The 18,171-nt window shown below is 47.5% G+C and overlaps 1 protein-coding gene across 1 annotated transcript in view; it reads left to right on the top strand.

Annotated features, from left to right (window-relative positions):
- The window catches only part of STAB2 (stabilin 2), a 157,632-nt gene extending 139,480 nt beyond the window's left edge, over positions 1-18,152 (top strand). The window contains 9 exon segments of the mRNA XM_032647269.1: positions 3,139-3,272; positions 4,835-5,000; positions 5,146-5,252; positions 7,558-7,677; positions 8,466-8,606; positions 10,687-10,794; positions 11,729-11,857; positions 12,829-12,945; positions 17,719-18,152. Of these exon segments, the coding sequence (XP_032503160.1) occupies positions 3,139-3,272; positions 4,835-5,000; positions 5,146-5,252; positions 7,558-7,677; positions 8,466-8,606; positions 10,687-10,794; positions 11,729-11,857; positions 12,829-12,945; positions 17,719-17,769 (1,073 nt within the window). The 3' untranslated portion in view covers positions 17,770-18,152.
- The last annotated feature ends 19 nt before the right edge of the window (positions 18,153-18,171 follow it).

Raw genomic sequence — 18,171 nt, 5'->3', positions numbered from 1 at the left:
AACAGCCAAAAGGCAGAAACAACTGAAATGTTCAACATATGGACGGATAGATAAAATGCAGTATACCGTGGGAAATTACCCTATAAAAGGAATGAAATTCTGTACATGTTACAGCGTGAATGAACCTTGAAAACATGCTCCATGAAATAAGCCAGACACAAAAGGACAAACACTGTACTCTTCCACAGATAGAAGGTACCTATAATGGGCAAATTCAGAGAGACAGAAGAAAGGATAGAGGTTACTGAAGGGTGGGGAGAGGGGGTCATTCTTTAATGGGGACAAAGTTTCTGTTTGGGATGATGGAAACATTCTAGAAATGGATAGTGGTGATGGTTGCACATGTAAATGTACTTAATGCCACGGAATTGTACACTTAAAGTGGTCAAAAGGGCGAATTTTATGTTATGTGTATTTTACCGCAATAAAATTTTTAAAAAAAAGAATAGAGAAGGGAAGGATCTCTGGGTGGGATGAGAGAGGGAATCCCAGGGAGCTGAATAGAGGCCTGGGGCTACAGTAGACCCTTGAAAGATGCTGGAGTTGAGCTATGCACAGAAGAGCTGGCAAGACATTTCTGCTGGGAGGACTCACGGACAGCAGTTATCAGGGGTCAGCTGGGAAGGACGAGGCAATGGTGGGAGGGACAGCATAATATCAAGGCTATGACCCCAAGGTAACAGGGTCTCTGCTGGGAAGAGGAGTGAGATGAGGGAGAAAAGGGCACATCGTGGACATGGAGAGTGAAGAAAAGGAAAGGGTCGACCATAATGTAAGGTTTCCATCTCAAGAGACCAACCCAGTGGTGGTGTTAAAGCAGTCTGGGAGTAGGGGGCCCAAGAATTTTGAAAGCTTTGCTGGGGACAGTCTATGTTCAAGGTGATGATGAATCTTCCAAGTTCTATTTCAAGGTGATGGCGGGACTTCAAAGCAGGGAGATTCTGTAGGCGGTTGTTATTTAGGATGGGGTCAAGAATGAGCAGTTGGGACCAGGGGTGTTGATTCATGAGTCATTTGCCAGGAGGAGTGTGGAGTCAAGAGGTGCCTGGCTTTTTCTTTAGGGCACGATTCATTCAGCCAGTCCTGCCTGTTCCCACAACTCACTGAATCTGTTCAGTTCGTGGAACATCGCCCATCTTCTCCAGGGGGTTTTTCTCTTCTACATTTTTATGAATACTGAGACAGTGATGGTAGTGATATTAAGTGACTGAGCGTCACATTGGACCCACCCTCTGTTGTAGCTGAGTGGTTACCCTTAAGAAGACGAGATGGCATTGGGATAATGCCTCAGCTGTCCCGGTGGGCAGGCTACGGAGGCATCCCACACTCAGGAGGAAGTGCCTACTCTCACACAGTTCCGAGGAGGGCAAACTCACACAGCCTCTGTGGCAACCAATTTGGCAATGTGTGCAGAGAGCCTCATGACATTCAAGGGACACATCCTATTGAAATAATCTAAGAATTGAATAACGGGAAACATACCATCCCAGCATTACCTAACATCACAAAAAATTAGAAATAACAAATATCTAACAGTAAAGGATGATCAAATATACTGTTGTATCCACTCAAGGGCACTATTAAGAATTGTGGGGACTTCCCTGGTAGCACAGTGGTTAGGAATCTGCCTGCCAATGCAGGGGACATGGCTTCGAGCCCTGGTCCAGGAAGATCCCACATGCCACGGAGCAACTAAGCCCATGTGCCCCAACTACTGAGCCTGTGCTCTAGAGCCCGCAAGCCACAACTACTGAGCCCGCGCACCACAACTACTGAAGCCCACGTACCCTAGAGCCCACACGCTGCAACTACTGAGCCCATGTGTCAAAACGACTGAAGCCCATGCACCCTAGAGCCCGTGTGCTGCAACTACTGAGCCCACGTGCTGCAACTACTGAAGCCCACATGCCTAGAGCCCGTGTTCCGCAACAAGGGAAGCCTGTGCACTGCAGCGAAGAGCAGCCCCCACTCGCTGCAACTAAAGAAAGCCTGTGCACAGCAACAAAGACCCAGCGCAGCTAAAAAATAATTAATTAATTAATTTTAAAAAAAGAATCATGTTGACTTGGGAAGGAGACAAGGCTAACCTTTCCGTCCTTCCCCAAGCTGTTATATTGGTAAGTGTTTATATTTCAGGTGTGGCTGACAAGATTATATGGCCTGTGGATGAATATACTATTGTTTGCGGTCAAAGAAGAAAATCTTGAGAATTCCCTGGTGGTCCAGTGGTTAGGACCCCACACTGCCACTGCAGGGGGCACAGGTTCGATCCCTGGTCAGGGAACTAAGATCCCACAAGCTGGGCAGCCAAAAAAAAAAAAAAGAAAGAAAGAAAAAAATCTTAAACTTCGCTCTTTTGGGGGTAGAAAGTACCCTTTTAGTGGCATTTGATAAAGAACTTGACAATATAAAAATTTGACTTGTTTCTTGAAGTCACATGCATTGGTCTCTGCATTAACTGGTTAAAAAGAAGATACCAACTATATAAAAAGGATTAAAATCTTCTAGTATCGTAGGGGGAAAATGGCTAGAAAGCTTTTGTAAAGGCATAGTGGCAATCAGAAAACACATAGGGTTCTTGGCAGAAACTCATTTTAATGTATTTTTTTTTCATGGCTGTGAAGTTCACAAAAAGTGTTCAACTGAAAATGTCGAGGGGAAATTATGTTGCCAGAGAAAATTTATAATATTGGGAAATAATCGTGATTTTGCGTTATAAGAAAGATTTCTAAAAACTAAATATGCAGCATACTGCCACACTTGTGGTATATGTGACATGTAAACGAACAGGGGAAAAGACTGGAAGGGTGAAATTACATCAAAATTAAAAGTTACAAAAATAAAAATTCTGTACGGAAGTACATCAGAATGTTAGCCATGGAGTAATGAGTATTTCCAGAGAGCGGGACTATAGGTGATTTTTGTTCATCTCTTTTGTTTTCCGTATGGCCCAGATTTCACCAGACACGTGCCACTTTCATAGTTAGAAAAGAAATAAGTATTTTAAATGACATCTCAAAGGGGAGTGGCATCCCAAGAAACCCTGGGATAAGGTCAGCCTTCCACTTTGAAAATCTCTGATGAAAGCATGCCAGCCAGGGGGCCTGGCCTGGATGATTCCTCTCCTCCCCCTTCTAGATACCACCGCTGGAGTGTTCCATCTACGCTCCCCACTGGGCCAGTACAAGCTGACCTTTGACAAAGCCAGAGAGGCCTGTACCAAGGAAGCTGCAACCATGGCAACCTACAACCAGCTCTCCTACGCCCAGAAGGTGGGGCCCAGTTGGCGGGCACTGTGCGGGCAGGGTCTTCAGGGGAGGAGATGCAGCTTCCTCTTGACACAGGGGAGACTCACTCAGGCTGTTGCCTTCCTGGAGCGGGGAGTTCAGGGAGCTCCTGGAGCAATAACGATTCGTCATGTCCACTGGGAGTCTGCCGCGTGTCAGGCACAGTGTGGGGTGCTTCCCTGACATGACTGTCCATTCTTACAACATCCCTGGAGGTAGGTATTCGTATCTTTTTACAGATAGGGCAACTGAGGCTCTGAAAGGTAATGTGCCCAGTGTCACCCAGCCAAGAAGTGGCAGATCCAGCATTCCATGTACCTCTGACTCCAAAAGTCTGCTCTCGATCATGACATTCAACCACCAAGGCAGAGGCACAGACTGTGAGTTTGTACTTCATAGATGGAAACAAGAGAGATCAGTTAACCACAAGCCTAGGATCTCCCTGAACCCACAAAGCAGCTGAGTTTTCTGGAATAGCCGGGGCTCTATGTGTCTGGAGGGGCTGCGAAGGGAGTACATGGGAAGTGCCTCAGCTCTCAGCCACAGCCAGGGAGGAAATGGAGCTCTGGTCAGGGCTACTCTCTCAGCCTCTAAAGCCAGAAGCCAATTAGGAAAGGTCAGCGACTTTGAGTGACCTGCTAGTGACTGCTCACTGGGAGTAGAGGAGACCACTGTCCATCAGGATGATGTTACTGCCCTCCAACCTCCATCACTACCAAATCCTCAGACCTGACGTTTCTTTACCAAGGAGCAAAGCCTTTGATGCCAGGACCCAGCATCTTGGAGGGTCAGAATTTCTTGTTTCTCCTGCTTGCTGGTTGTATGGCCTTGATCAAGTCATTGAAACCTCTGTCCCACCGGGCATGTTTGTATAAGGACTAAAGGTAATATGGCACAGTGACTGGCACACAGTAGGAACTCAGTTTTTAAGATTAAGAGCTCTGGAGTAGACTGCATGGGTGTGAATCTCAACTCCGCTACTCGCTGGCTGTATGACTTTGAGCAAGTTACTTAACCCTTTTTGCCTCTATTTTCTCAATGATATGATAGAGGTTTTTTTTAAGTTTCTGTCTCAAAGGGTTGATATAAGTGTTAAAGGTGCTGACACATGAAAAGCCCTTGCAACAGAACCTGGCCCAGAATAAGCTCTCAATAAGTGTTACAGTGAATGGTGATGGTGATGGTGAGGATGATGACTGATGATCGGTTACAGTTCTATCAACCCATAAGCAGAAGAATTTGCACCCAGGGAAAAAATAGCTGATTGCAAATCCTTTCTCCAGAGCAGAGGGAAGAAAAATGAGTGTGAAGGACCCGGGCACCTACAGGAAAAAGGAGGCACCACTTTCATCCATCCAATGGCTCAATCAACAAAAATTTAATGAACACCTACTATGTTCCGGGCACGGGGTACAATAGGCAAAATGAGCCATAATTCCAAACTCCATGGAGTTTTCAGTCTGATGGGGGAGTCAGACATTACCCAAAGAACTCCACAACAGATATGAAATCACAGCTGACCCATGGCCACATCTGTGTCCCTACAGGCCAAGTACCACCTCTGCTCAGCAGGCTGGCTGGACAGTGGGCGAGTAGCCTACCCCACATCCTACTCCTCCCAGAACTGTGGCTCTGGTATCATTGGGATAGTGGACTACGGAACAAGAAACAACAAGAGTGAAACGTGGGATGTCTTCTGCTACCGGATGAAAGGTAACGGCCCACACGCCACTTTAGATTCCAGGCCATGCAGCTGCTGAGCAATCCTCAGCCTGGCCAGCCGACCTCCCAGGGTGAGATGGGGCAGCCGAGGCCCCTGCCTCACTGGGGCGGGCCCCCGTGTGCTCCTGCCTTCCAGATGTGAACTGCACCTGCAAGGCAGGCTATGTGGGAGATGGCTTCTCGTGCAGTGGAAATCTGTTGCAGGTCCTGATGTCCTTCCCCTCGCTCACAAACTTCCTGACGGTATGTATGTACCATGTCTGTTTGCTTTCGCCTCGGGGTGGAGGGCTTGCCTCAAAGCAGGTATTAGAGAGGTGAGTCCTTCAAAGAAGACAGAGGTTCACAGTCATAGTTAAGAGCATGGACACTGACAAAAAAAAAAAAGGGACTTCCTGGCGGTCCAGTAGTTAAGACCTCACGCTTGCAATGCAGGGGCTGCGGGTTCAATCCCTAGTCAGGGAACTAAGATCCCACATGCCGTGTGGCGCAGCCAAAAAAAAAAAAAAAAAGCCTTGAAAGGGCATGGATACTGAGCCTCACTGCCTGAGTTTGAAGCTTAGGTTTGCCACTTACCTGGTGCGTCACCTTGAATGAGTTACTTTCCCTTCTGAGCCTCAGTTTGCTCGTTTGTAAAATGGAGCTGATGATAGCACCAACCTCATAGGGGCACTGTGATAAACAGATGACCTAATACTTATAAAGTGCTTAGCCCTGTGGCCAGCAGATGCAAAATGCTATACTGGTATTCACTGGTATTCGCTGGTATTCTTATCTGTTTGCAACTACAGCAGCTTCAGAGTCGGCCCTGGAGGAGTAAGATGCTCTTTTATCTTTGTGGACAGGGTAGGGCACAGTTAGCTAAGTCTGCCTGGCGGTCACCCAGTGAGCCAAATTCTCGACACGGGGTCAACTTGCATCTTGCACTACACTTTTTTTTTTTTTCTTTTCGGCTGCACCATGCGGCTTGCGGGATCTTACTTCCCCAACCAGGGATCGAACCCACACCCTCGGCAGTGAAAGCGCAGAGTCCTAACCACTGGACCACCAGGGAATTCCTGCACTGCACTTAAAGTCACTTTAATATTCTACAAGTCACGTCCAATGAAGAGAAAGCCCCTGTTAGAGAAGGAATTGGTGTTGACTGATGAAAGAACTGAGCTAATAATTTTAATAACAATAGCTAAAATTTCTTACGCACTTCCTTCGCACGGGGCATTGTACTGAGCCCTTTCAGGGCCCTTTTCACTTGGTTCATAGAACATAAGCTTCATAAGGGAAAGGATTTTCTCTGCCTTGTGGCTGGCATATAGTAGGTGCTCAATAAATACTTGCTAGAAGGAATAAATCCTTATGCAACCTTATGAAGTCACTTCTGCTGTTATTCCCATTTTGCAGATAAAGAAACTAAGGCTTAGCAAGGTCAAGGACATAGCCAAGGAGAGGGGACTGAGCATAAGTATAGGGCTTGTAGGAGCAGGGCAGAAGCTAAACCAAGGACCCCACAATGGCGAGCCTTTTTCCACAGACCAAACGTATCCACCTAACTCGTCTAAAAATTCAGCGTTACTGTAAATACTCTAAAGGTAAACACCCAAACCAGTATTTGTGCTGCACGGGAGCTTGGCTTGTGACAGCATCTCAGAGAAAAGACAGTGTAGAACAAAACTCACTGGCTATGTGCCCTTCAGCAAATTATCTTCTCTGGGTGTCAGTGGTGCTCTCTGCACAATGACAAAGCTGAACTGGGTAGTGTGACTTTTTAAAATTTGTTCAGTGAGTATTTATTGAGTACTTACAAACTGCTTCAGATATATCAGTGAACAAAATAGACAAACAATAAACAGAATAAGTAAGTAAATAGTATTGAAAGCTAGAAGATGATCTAGGCTATGGGGGGTGGGGTGGGGAGGGTAAGGGGAACCAGAGGGTTCTCATTTTGCATAGAGTGATGAGGAAAGGCCTTAGTGAGAAGGTGACACGTGAGTAAAGTGTGAACAGAAGAGAGGAAGTTAACCATGCAGATTTGGAGGAAGAATCTTCCAGGCAGAAGAAACAACCAGGCAAAGGATGAAAGGCAGGAGAGTGCTGGGCAAAGCTTGAGGAACATCAGGGACGCCAGTGTGCCTGGAACAGAGTGAGCGAGAGGACAGCCGGGCACGGGGTCAGAGGAGCAAGAGTCCAGATGGTTTGGGCCTCACGGGCCACTGTAAGGATTTTGGCTTTTCCTCTGGGTGAAGTGGGGGCCCTTGCAGGGTTTTGACAAAAGGAGACTCAAGATTTCACTTAACGTTTCAAAGACCACACGGGCTGTCGTGTTGAGAATGGCCTGTGATCTGGCTGTGACTTGGGACCACAGGATTTATTGAGGAAAGGAAAAATCCTCCTAAAATCTTCTCAAGGGGCAGTCAGACAGAAGAGCAGACAAGTGGCAGCCTGAGTTGGGACGACCAGCAGGAATATTCCCAGAGGGGTGATGCTACCCTCTCCAGCCACCCCGGTCCCTGCACACCAGGCTGACCCATCTGACCCCCCTCCTTCCTCTCCCCAGGAAGTGCTGGCCTATTCCAACAGCTCAGCCAGAGGCCGGGCGTTTCTGAAACACCTGACTGACCTGTCGATCCGAAGCACCCTCTTTGTGCCACAGAACAGTGGGCTGGGGGAAAATGAGGTGAGCTGGGTTCCTGATGTCTGTGCTTTAGACTAGCGCTTCTAGACAGTATCGGTTGTCTATCACCACAACAGTGCAATGCTACAAACGATCCCAGAATGCAATGGCTACACACTTAGTTAGCTCCAGCATCTGTAGATCAGCTGGCAGTCCTTCCGGGCTAGGCCAGGCGTGCTCATACGTCTAAGCTGGGCTGGCCGTCAGGTTATCTAGGCTGGCTTGTCTGGGGCTCTGCTCCGCGGGGCTCTCGTCCTCCAGCAGGCTAGCCCGGGCTTGTGGTGAGAGCAAGCCCAGTCCTGCCAGTGCTTTCTAAGCCCCTGTCTGGTCACATTTGCTAATATGCCACTGGCCCAACAGGTCATGTGGCTGAGCCCAAAGTCAGAGTGGGAGGCCCTCAGATGATGTGGTAAAGGGCAAGGATACGGGGAGGGGTGAAGAACCAGGGCCATGGGTGCAACTGATCTACTACATCAACCTTTTTCATGTCACGGCACAGAGAGGAACTGGCAGTGTTTATTCAGCCCACCCACGGGCTCTGACAGCCCAGACCCCACTGAGGGCTGAGAGAAGCAATACCTCTGCTCACTTGTTACCCACTCAAGACCCATTCCTCCCAGGACACCCACTGGGAAGCTCTGCTTTGACCATTAAAATGACTTTCAAAGTGGAGGCAGAAAAACCAAGGCTTTGCAAAGTGGTTTTTTTTCCCTGGGTCATCTTTGTCATTAAAAGGAGAAAATATTGCTTGGCCTTTAAAGACCGTTTTCTTGTCTCTTCTTTGCTCTCAGACTCTGTCTGGGCGGGACATCGAGCACCATCTCGCCAATGTCAGCATCTTTTTTTACAATGACCTTGTCAACGGTACCGTCCTGCACACTAGGCTGGGAAGCCAGCTGCTGATTACCTCCAGCCAGGACCAGCGCCAACTGGTATGAAAAGTCTTCTGGGCTTATAGGGGGAAGTGGGGATAATATATGCCAAGCTCCTAGCAGAGAGTAGGTGCTTACTAGATGGCAACTCTTATAATGTGAAAGTAAACTCCAAAGATGCAGTTAGCGGTACTAGCTGCACACCAGAACACACCACACTGTCAGGCAGCCCCTACCCTTTGGGAAATAAGCCATTGGTGACCGCCAGCCCCAGAAGCTGGTGAAACCAGCTTTCATTGAAACCATTTTAAAGCAGTCTGATTCTCTGCCCTTATTTCTGTCAGATTACCAGCCTATCCTAGGTGTTAACATGTGAGCCTTCAAGTCAAATGACCCTCGTATGAAAACCAGTTCTGCCACTCACTAGCTCTAGGAACTTAGACAAGTTATCTCACTTCTCAGTGTCCCAATTTCCTCATCTGAAAAGCAGGGATGTTGGTGATGGTGGTGGTGGTGGTAGCGGTGATGATGATTACGATGGTGGTAACAGTGATACTTTGATAATGGTGGTGTTAATGATGGTGGTGGTGATGATTATTTTGATGATGGTGATGGATGATGGTGGGGATGATGGTGGTAGTGATATTAGAAGTAGTGACAGTGGTGGTGGTAATGTGACCATGACAACCATGATGTTCAAATCATAGGCTTTTTTAAAAATATATTTTTTAATCGAAGTATAGTTGATCTACAATGTTGTGTTAGTTTTAGGAGTACAGCAAAATGATTCAGTTATATATATATTCAATCATGTATATATTTTTTCAGATTCTTTTCCCATATAGGTTATTACAAAATATTGACTATAGCTCCCTGTGCTATATAGTAGGTCCTTGTTAATTATCTATTTTATATAGAGTGTATCTGTTAATTCTATACTACTAATATATCCCTCCTCCCTACCTGTCCCCTGCGTTAACCATGTTTGTTTTTTATGTCTGCGAGTCTGTTTCTGTTTTGTAAATAAATTCGTTTGTATTTTTTTAGATTCCACATATAAGTGATACATATGATAAAATTTGTCTTTCTGCCTTAGTGTGATAATCTCTAGGTCCATCCATGTTGCTGCAAATGGCATTATTTCATTTTTCTATGGCTGAGTAATATTCCCTTGTATATATGTACCACATCGTCTTTATCCATTCATCTGTCAATGGAAATTTAGGTTGCTTCCATGTCTTGGCTATTGTAAATAGTGCTGCTATGAACATTGGGGTGCGTGTATCTTTTCGAATTATGGTTTTCTCCAGATATACGCCCAGGAGTGGGATTGCTGGATACACCCTCTCCGGCATTTATTATTTGTAGACTTTCTGATGACGGCCATTCTGACTGGTGTGAGGTGATACCTCATTGCAGTTCTGTCACATCATAGGCTTTTATGGAGATTCAGTGATTCAAGTCTTTCGATGTGTGATAATAGTGTCTGACATGTAGCAAGGGCTAAATGAATTACTTTTAATTTTTACCTGATAAATGATCTTTATTACCGACGATCAGTAGTTTAGATCAGTGCTTCTCAAACTTTACTGTCCATTTTAATCACCTACAGGTTTGTTCAAATGCATGTTGTAATTCAGTGGGTGGGTTGTGAGGCCTCAGGTTCTGCACTTCTAAGCATTCTCAGGTGACTGTCCACGCCACAAGCCAGTGGAGCACACTTTGATTAGCAAGGAATCAGATCCCTTAAAATCCCTTTCTAACAGTGTGGTGTGATGTTCACAGCGGTGGATCTGGGATCCAGAGGCGTGGGATTTGCCACCTACGACCTGGGTGATCTTGGACATACCATTTTCCTTCTGAACTCTCATCTGTTAAACAAGTGGGCTGGACAGAATGACCTCCTGGGGTCTCTGCAGCTCTTAGATCAGCTAATTGGCACAAGAGCTACTAATGTGTTTTGGGCTGTCCAGAGGGTGAGCGCAAGTCCTATGCTACCTGTCAGTGAGGACTGGCCTGAAGCCCAGGCGCCACGACCTCGGGGAAACTGGACAACTTTCCTCCATGAAAGGGCTGCCCACATGGAGAGTAAGAGTCAGGTGGTCAGAGATCTCCATCAGCCTCTTCTCATCTCCCCTAGGAGACCAGGTTCGTTGATGGAAGAGCCATTCTGCAGTGGGACATCTTTGCCTCCAATGGGATTATTCATGTCATTTCCAGGCCTTTAAAAGCACCTCCCACCCCAGTGGTGAGTATCCAGGGTTCCTGGTGAGGGGCCAGGGGGAACCCCAATGTCCACTCCCCAAGAAGCAAACTACTCCCGGAAGCCCTGTCCACCCCTCCTCCGGATACTGGAGGCGCCTCCCCCATCCACGGCAGCTGGCTTCAGGGATGCCGGGCCCTGTTGCATCCCACCCCCCCTCCAGTGCATTAGCAACGTAACACCTGTCACCATAAATATCTATTGAATGAAAAGGGCAGTATGGGCCAGTGGAGAAACCACTGGAAAGGGAGTGAAAGTCCTGAGCATCTCTACTTCATAACCGTGTGACCTTAGACAAGCCCCAGAACATCACTGAGCCCCATTTTTCTTATCTGCAAAATCGAGGTCGTAATGCCTTCCTCCCTGGGTTCTTGGGAGGGCGAGTTAATATAAAATAATGAAGACAGTCCCCGGCACATAGTACATGCTATATAAGAGTTGGTCGGCTGTGGTTGGTTGGTGGTGGTGATGTTAGTATTCTAACTTTGTTTTAAAAGTATGAGGGAGGGGCGAGCACAGCTGGCTGCTGGGAAGTTCCACAGCGTAGTGGTTAAGCACATAAGTTCCAAAGCCAGGCTGGCTTCCAAAGCCCACCTCTACCACTCACAGGCTGTGTGATATTGGGCAAGTGCTTACCCGCTCTGTGTCTCCATTCTCCCGTATCAAAGTGGAAACGATAAAAATTGTTCTTATCTCTTTGTGTTATTATACATTTAAATGGATTACTTTGTGTAAGGGGGCTTAGAACAGACCCTGGAAATAGTAAGGGCTAGATACATGTTAAGAATTTTATCATTATTTTTATCCCAACTGGTACCAAGATGCCTCAGGCCGGCCAGAATGGGGTAGGCTCCAGAAAGCACACCTCTTTGGGGAAGTCACAGTTTTGAGTACCAGCCGCTCCCCTTTCTGTGTTCAGGCTTCAAGCCACGCTGGCTTGGGAACGGGGATGTTCTTTGCCATCATCCTGGTCATTGGAGCCATCGCTCTGGCTGCATACTCTTACTTTCGATTAAACCGGAGAACAACTGGCTTTCAGCATTTTGAGGTAAGACGGAGAAAAACGGGAACATGGGCGTGGGGGTCCTCTCTGAAACCCAGCCCCTGGCTCTGGGCTGCTTCAGAGAGCTCACCGGCAGCTGGGCGCCTGGCACACACTCCCCGTCTCCTGGGTGGGGCCTCTGCCCCTAAGAGAGCAGCAGTGGCAGCTCCAAGGCCCTCTTCCTGGCCAAGACAGGATACGGAGGAGGGTGATGGGCTGCCAGTGGCCCTTTGTGCCAGGGGTCTGGCTTGGAGGCAAATTCACCAGGGGCCCAGGAGGCCACTCACCTTGGAGGATTCACAAGACAGGCACCCACCAGGACTGATCTGAGCTTCAAGGCTGACTCTGAGGGTGGGGACAGGGTAGGGACCTACACAGCCAGAGGCCTCACGCCACAGCCAGGGAAACACATTGGCCCTCTTTGAACTGCTGAGCCCACGTCCAGGTCAGTGAGTCTTGGCTGATTGTGGGGAGACACTGGGGACCAGGTTTACCAGCAGCCCCCAAGCAGTAGGTCACTTCCTTCTGGCAGATAACCTGTGTATTTATCAGCACCATATACATGATTTATAAAACATCACATCTAGCAAAAGTGCACGTGCTGTATGATTCCTTTTATGCTAAGTTCAAGGACAGGCAAAACCACTCCAGGTGACAGGAGTCAGAATAGCAGTTACCCTGGGTGGGACCGGATATTGGTGGGCGAGGGACATGAGGGCACCTCCTGGGGGGGATGGAGATGCCCTATATGCTGACTTGGGTGGTGGTCATACCTGGGGGGACGTATTAAGAAGTCATTAAACTGAACATTTAAGATTGGTGCATGATATTATATGTAAGTCAGATCTCAATAAAAGGAAAAGGAAAAAGCTCCCGGAGGTGGGCGGGAGGTGGCTCGCTTTACCCCCAATTTTGATGATACACTCCTGCCTCGGGGACTTGGTGGTGCTCAGCCCTGTGCTTGTCTTTCCGAGCAGTCGGAAGAGGATATCGACGTGGCAGCTCTCGGCAAGCAGCAGCCCGAGAATATCTCGAACCCCATGTACGAGAACACAGCCTCAGCAACCCCAGAACCTTCCTACGACCCCTTCATGGTGAGTGTGTGTTTTTATCTAGGAACAGGTTCAGTTGGGGTGCAGGGGAACGATGTCTTTCAGCACATCTCAGTGGCAAGCTCTGCACCAAGAAATCTCACTACTAGAACGTGTCTCCCGGCAACAAGCCTAAAATCGAGTGTTGTGAGCTGGGTGAAGCCGTGTAGCTGTGTAGCATTCTGAGCTCTCTTGGGTGGACGGCAGAGGCGTCCAACAGTTAGAGGCAGGGGAGAACTAGGGGTTGCCCAACCCCTACCTCGTGACCAGGTGAGAGGTCACAAGGAGAAGAAATCCTGGGCCAAATTCTGCCACAAACATTGATGAGGCAGCAGGCGCAAAGCTAAGACATAAAACTGCTTCACCATTTACAATGTTGTCCAGGATTCTTTTGCCTGTTGTCAGAGCTGCGGCTTGCTTTAGGAGCTACGCTTCTTTGATAAGGTCTTTTATATCTAGGGGAGCATATTCTGCTCTGGTCTTCCAGGAAAGGACCACTTGTTTCTAGAGTTAGTGACGCTTGAGCTTAGACGGAGCCTCCACCAACGTTAATTAACCCCATGGCAGGGCACCCCATTCACACAGAATGTGGAAGATACCGCCCTGCCTGTAATTTATTACCAGGTCTGGACTGAGAAGCTAGGAGGGAGATAAGAGAAAATGTATATTGGTCTCTGCCCCAGAGCTCATAAACCCTTGTAATTTCCTAAGTGATAAGAACACTAGGGGCATCTTCTGTTCTGATGAGGATCTTCTGGGTGGGCTCCTGGATGGGGGCTGGTCACCAGAAAGACAAGCCATGATTAGAAGGTTGGAATTCTCAGCCCCACCCTTCACCCTTAAAAGAGGAGACAGGGGCTAGTAACAGAGCTAATAATCAATCATACCCATGTGAGGAAGCCTCCAAAAACTCCCTTTGTGTGTGTGTGTGTATCTATTGTAGATTTTTGGTTTGTGGTTCCCACGAGGTTTTGATATAGCAGTCTATACATAAACAAGCTTGTTTTAAGTTGCTGGTCTTTTAATTTAAATGCATTTCCCGTATCCTGCATTTGTGCTCTCCTCTCCTCAGAATTGCTGGTTTTGATAATCATATTTGTATGCAGATGGTTTCCTACCTTTACTGTACGCTTGCCTTTACCGGTGAGCTTTTCCATTCATAATTTTCTTGTTTCTAGTTGTGGCCTTTTCTTTTCCATTTAGAGAAGTTCCTTTAGCATTTGTTGCAAAGCTGGTCCGGTGGTGCTGAATACTCTTAGCTTCTGCCTGTCTGTAAAGCTTTTGATTTCTCCATCGAATCTGAATGAGATCCTCGCTGGGTAGAGTAATCTTGGTTGTAGGTTCTTCCCTTTCAACCCTTTAAATATATCAGGCCACTCCCTTCTGGCCTGAAGAGTTTCTGCTGAGAAATCAGCTGATAAGCTTATGGGGATTCCCTTGTATGTTATTTGTTGCTTTTCCCTTGTTGCTTTTAATATGTTTTTCTTGGTCTTTAATTTTTGTCAATTTGATTACTGTGTGTCTCGGCATGTTCCTCCTTGGGTTTATCCTGTATGGGACTCTCTGCACTTCCTGAACTTGGGTGACTGTTTCCTTTCCCATGTTAGGGAATTTTTCAGCTATTATCTCTTCCAATATTTTCTCAGGTCCTTTCTCTCTCTCTTCTTCTTCTGGGACCCCATAATGCAAATGTTGGTGCATTTAATGTTGTCCCAGAGGCCTCTTAGACTGTCCTCATTTCATTTTTCTTTCTTTATTCTGTTCTGCAGCAGTGAATTCCACCATTCTGTCTTCCAGCCCACTTATCCATTCTTCTACCTCAGTCATTCTGTTGATTCCTCCTAGTGTATATTTCATTGCAGTTATTGTATTGTTCATCTCTGTTTGTTCTTTAGTTCTTCTAGGTCCTTGTTAAACATTTCTTGTATCTTCTCCATCAGTGCCTCCATTCTTTTTCTGAGATCTTGGATCATCTTTACTATTATTATTCTGAATTCTTTTTCAGGTAGATTGCCTCTCTCCACTTCACTTAATTGTTCTTCTGGGGTTTTATCTTGTTCCTTCATCTGGGACATATTCCTCTGCTGTCTCATTTTGTCTTACTTTGGGTGATTGCTGTTTCCATTCCGCAGGCTGCAGGGTCGTAGTTCTTCTTGCTTCTGCTGTCTGCCCCCTGGTGGGTGAGGCTGTGCAGGCTTCCTGGTCGGAGGGACTGGTTCCTGCCTACTGGTGGATGGAGCTGGGTCTTGTCCCACTGGTGGCCGCGGCCATGTCAGAGGGTGTGTTTATCAGGCAGCTGTGTACTCAGGAAGGCTTTAAGCAGCCTGTCTGCTGATGGGTGGGGCTGTATTCCCACCCTCTGGGTTGTCAGGCCAGAGGCATCCCAGCACTGGAGCTTACAGGCTGTTGGGTGGCACCACGTCTTGGTTGAGAAAATGGCGGCCTCCAAGAGGGCTCCCACCAGTGAATACTCCCTAGAACTACCACCGCCAGTATCTTGTCCCCACAGTGAGCCACAGCCGCCTCCCACCTCCTCAGGAGACCCTCCAATACCAGAAGGTAGGTCTGGCCCAGGCTCCTATGAGGTCACGGCTTTTTCCTCTGGGTCCTGTGTGCACCCTCCAAGCGTGGAGTTTGTTTCCCCCAGTCCTGTGGAATTCCTGCGATCAAACCCTGCAGGGCTTCAAAGCCAGTTTCTCTGGGGGCTCCTCCTCCCATTGCCAGACCCCCAGGCTGGGGAGCCTGATGTGGGGCTCAGAACTTCTACTCCTATGAGAGAACCTCTGCTATAAAATTATATTCCAGTTTGTGGTTCACCCACCCAGCAGGTATGGGATTTGATTTTATCGCAGTTGTGCCCCTCCTACCGTCTCACTGTGGCTTCTTCTTTGTCTTTGGACGTAGGATATCTTTTCTGGCAGGTTCCAGTGTTTTTTAGTCAATGGTTGTTCAGCAGTTAGTTGCGATTTTGGTGTTTTCATAAGAAGAGGTGAGCTCACATCCTTCTACTCCCATCGTCATCCATAAAGTCCCAGTAGTAGGGGATTCAGAGAGCTTACACGGTGGTGAACACATCCACTTTGGGAGGGTGACGCACCCCAGCTCCACGGGGCGGGAGCTGTATTGAACTTCTGTTAAGTTGGCACTGAAACATTACAGCACTTTATTGCACCACTGTAAGCGTGTAGAGTGCAACATTTGTTACTATTTTTCTGCAGTGAACCAAATGCAAATATCCCATGGTTCTTAGTGCCTGTGGTAGATTTAATATGTCTGCAATATTGAAAAATAACCAGATCATAAATCCTGTTTTTTCAATCAAACCCATGTAAAAGTTTCCAGTCCAAATTGCAAGGGCAAGTTCAGCTAAACTGCATCTACTAATAGCCTATTTCTGTAAGCCTTGTGATATTGAAATCAACCTCATTTTAAAAGCAAGGGGGAAAAATTACACATCCTGTTCAAGGCTCTCCATGAGCCCTGTGCGTGAAAGACTCGCCGGAGGCAGGTGAGAGAGTATCCCAGATGCAGGGTTCAGCTCAACCCTTCTCATTCAACCAGGTGGCAAAAATGTTCCAGTTATGGGAATCCCAAGCTGAGGATACCAGCCCCAAGTGTGCTCGATTCTCATGCCTTTTATACTGAGGGAGCGGGCATTGCCTATGGACTATCTGGAGTCAATCTAGACAGCATGAACGTCCATGATGCGAATTAACAAAACTTCAGTGCTGATCAAAGCCACAGACAGCAGACGGTTCAGAGTGGCTGCCTCTGGACTGTGGCTTCTGGTTAGACCCTAGTTCAGGATGAATTTTCAACTGGAAAGGTTTTTTTTTTTGTAATCAGAGTAACAGCCACCTTTTGTGGGGTGCTTTTTAAATCTTCCTTAATGTAGTATCTAATTTAATCCTCACACCTCCCTGTCAGGTAAATATTACTAGGATTCTTTATAGATGAGGAAACTACAGCACAGTTCAAATGATCTGTCCAGGGCCACACACCTTCAAACAGCAGAGACTGTACCCGGAACGGGGCCCTAACCTCCATGCCATGAGCCGCGGGACAGCAGTGTGAAGCCGTGCTCGCTCCCAACACGTGTGTCCACGGGGCACTGAGGGAAGAATCATGTTTTAGGCTGTAGGGGAGGAAGAAGTTTTCCTTGACCCTCCTAAGATCCCTAGCTGGGCCTGAAAAGTAAACTGATTGATAGAGACAGACTCACAGGACAAAAGCATGTACCTTTTTTTGAATGCTTACCTGTACGTGGGAGCCTTCAGGAGAAAACAAAGACCCAAAAGAGGGACCAGAAGAGGAAGCTTTTGTACCTTTTAGACAATAGATGATGTGTGAGGAACTGACAAGGGAAAGAGGTTTGGCGCTAGGGGTAGTGAATGGTGAAGTCACTAGGAAGATAAGGGTTAGTGAACAAGGTTTGTTTGTACAGATTTTAGTCCCCTGATTCCCCATCTGTGGTGGTGTCTTCTTTCCTCCTAGTACAGGGAGGGCATCTTTCACATGGGAATTCTGTTACCTGTTTCAGGAAAGAAGGGCAAGGGGGTAGGGCAGGGGTGTCGGAGTGACCTTCCTGCTTCCGCCATTTTTAAAAAATTCCTTCAGTTCAAGACATTTAATGTGCTAAGGTGCTTTGTTTGGGGGTGGCGTGTCCTGAACCCCATCAAGGCCTCAGACCAGTAGCCATAAGAATGCTCGACCCAGAAGGATTCACAAACAGAAGGCCTGTACCCTCTGCGTGGCTCACAGACCTCTCATTTCCAGGACCCTGAAGACCAGCAGCTGGACAGCATTGACCCCCTGGGGGCACTGTGAGGGCCGGACCTGCCCCAGCCAGACATCACCCGCCGCCACCTGGGCCCCTGGCGCTGCCTCAGAAAGGCCGTCAACTGTGAATCCTCAGCCCCAGTTGCCTGTGGGAGAAGTAAGCTCCTTTAACATTTCAGAGTATGAAACACTCAAGCCGTACCTCATCTCTTTGGTTGATCTGGGGGATTATTCTGTTTCTGTGGGTGAGGGACCATGTTAAATCCACCCACCAACCCACGGAGACTGCTCCCTCCTGACTCTCTTCTGTCCTTCCCGTGTACCTTTAGTGACCAACACTCCAGTGACCTTGTCTTATTTCCCTATTAGACTGTAAGTTCCCAAAGGCAGGGACCTCCCTATTCGTCTTTGTATCTCAGCACCCAGCACAGTGTCTGGCACGTGAAATGT

The sequence above is a fragment of the Phocoena sinus genome, chromosome 10 (assembly GCF_008692025.1).
Source record: "Phocoena sinus isolate mPhoSin1 chromosome 10, mPhoSin1.pri, whole genome shotgun sequence".
Classification (NCBI taxonomy): domain Eukaryota; kingdom Metazoa; phylum Chordata; class Mammalia; order Artiodactyla; family Phocoenidae; genus Phocoena; species Phocoena sinus.
The sequence above is the reverse complement of the archived record's forward strand: the minus strand, read 5'-3'. Positions and strand labels throughout refer to the sequence as shown.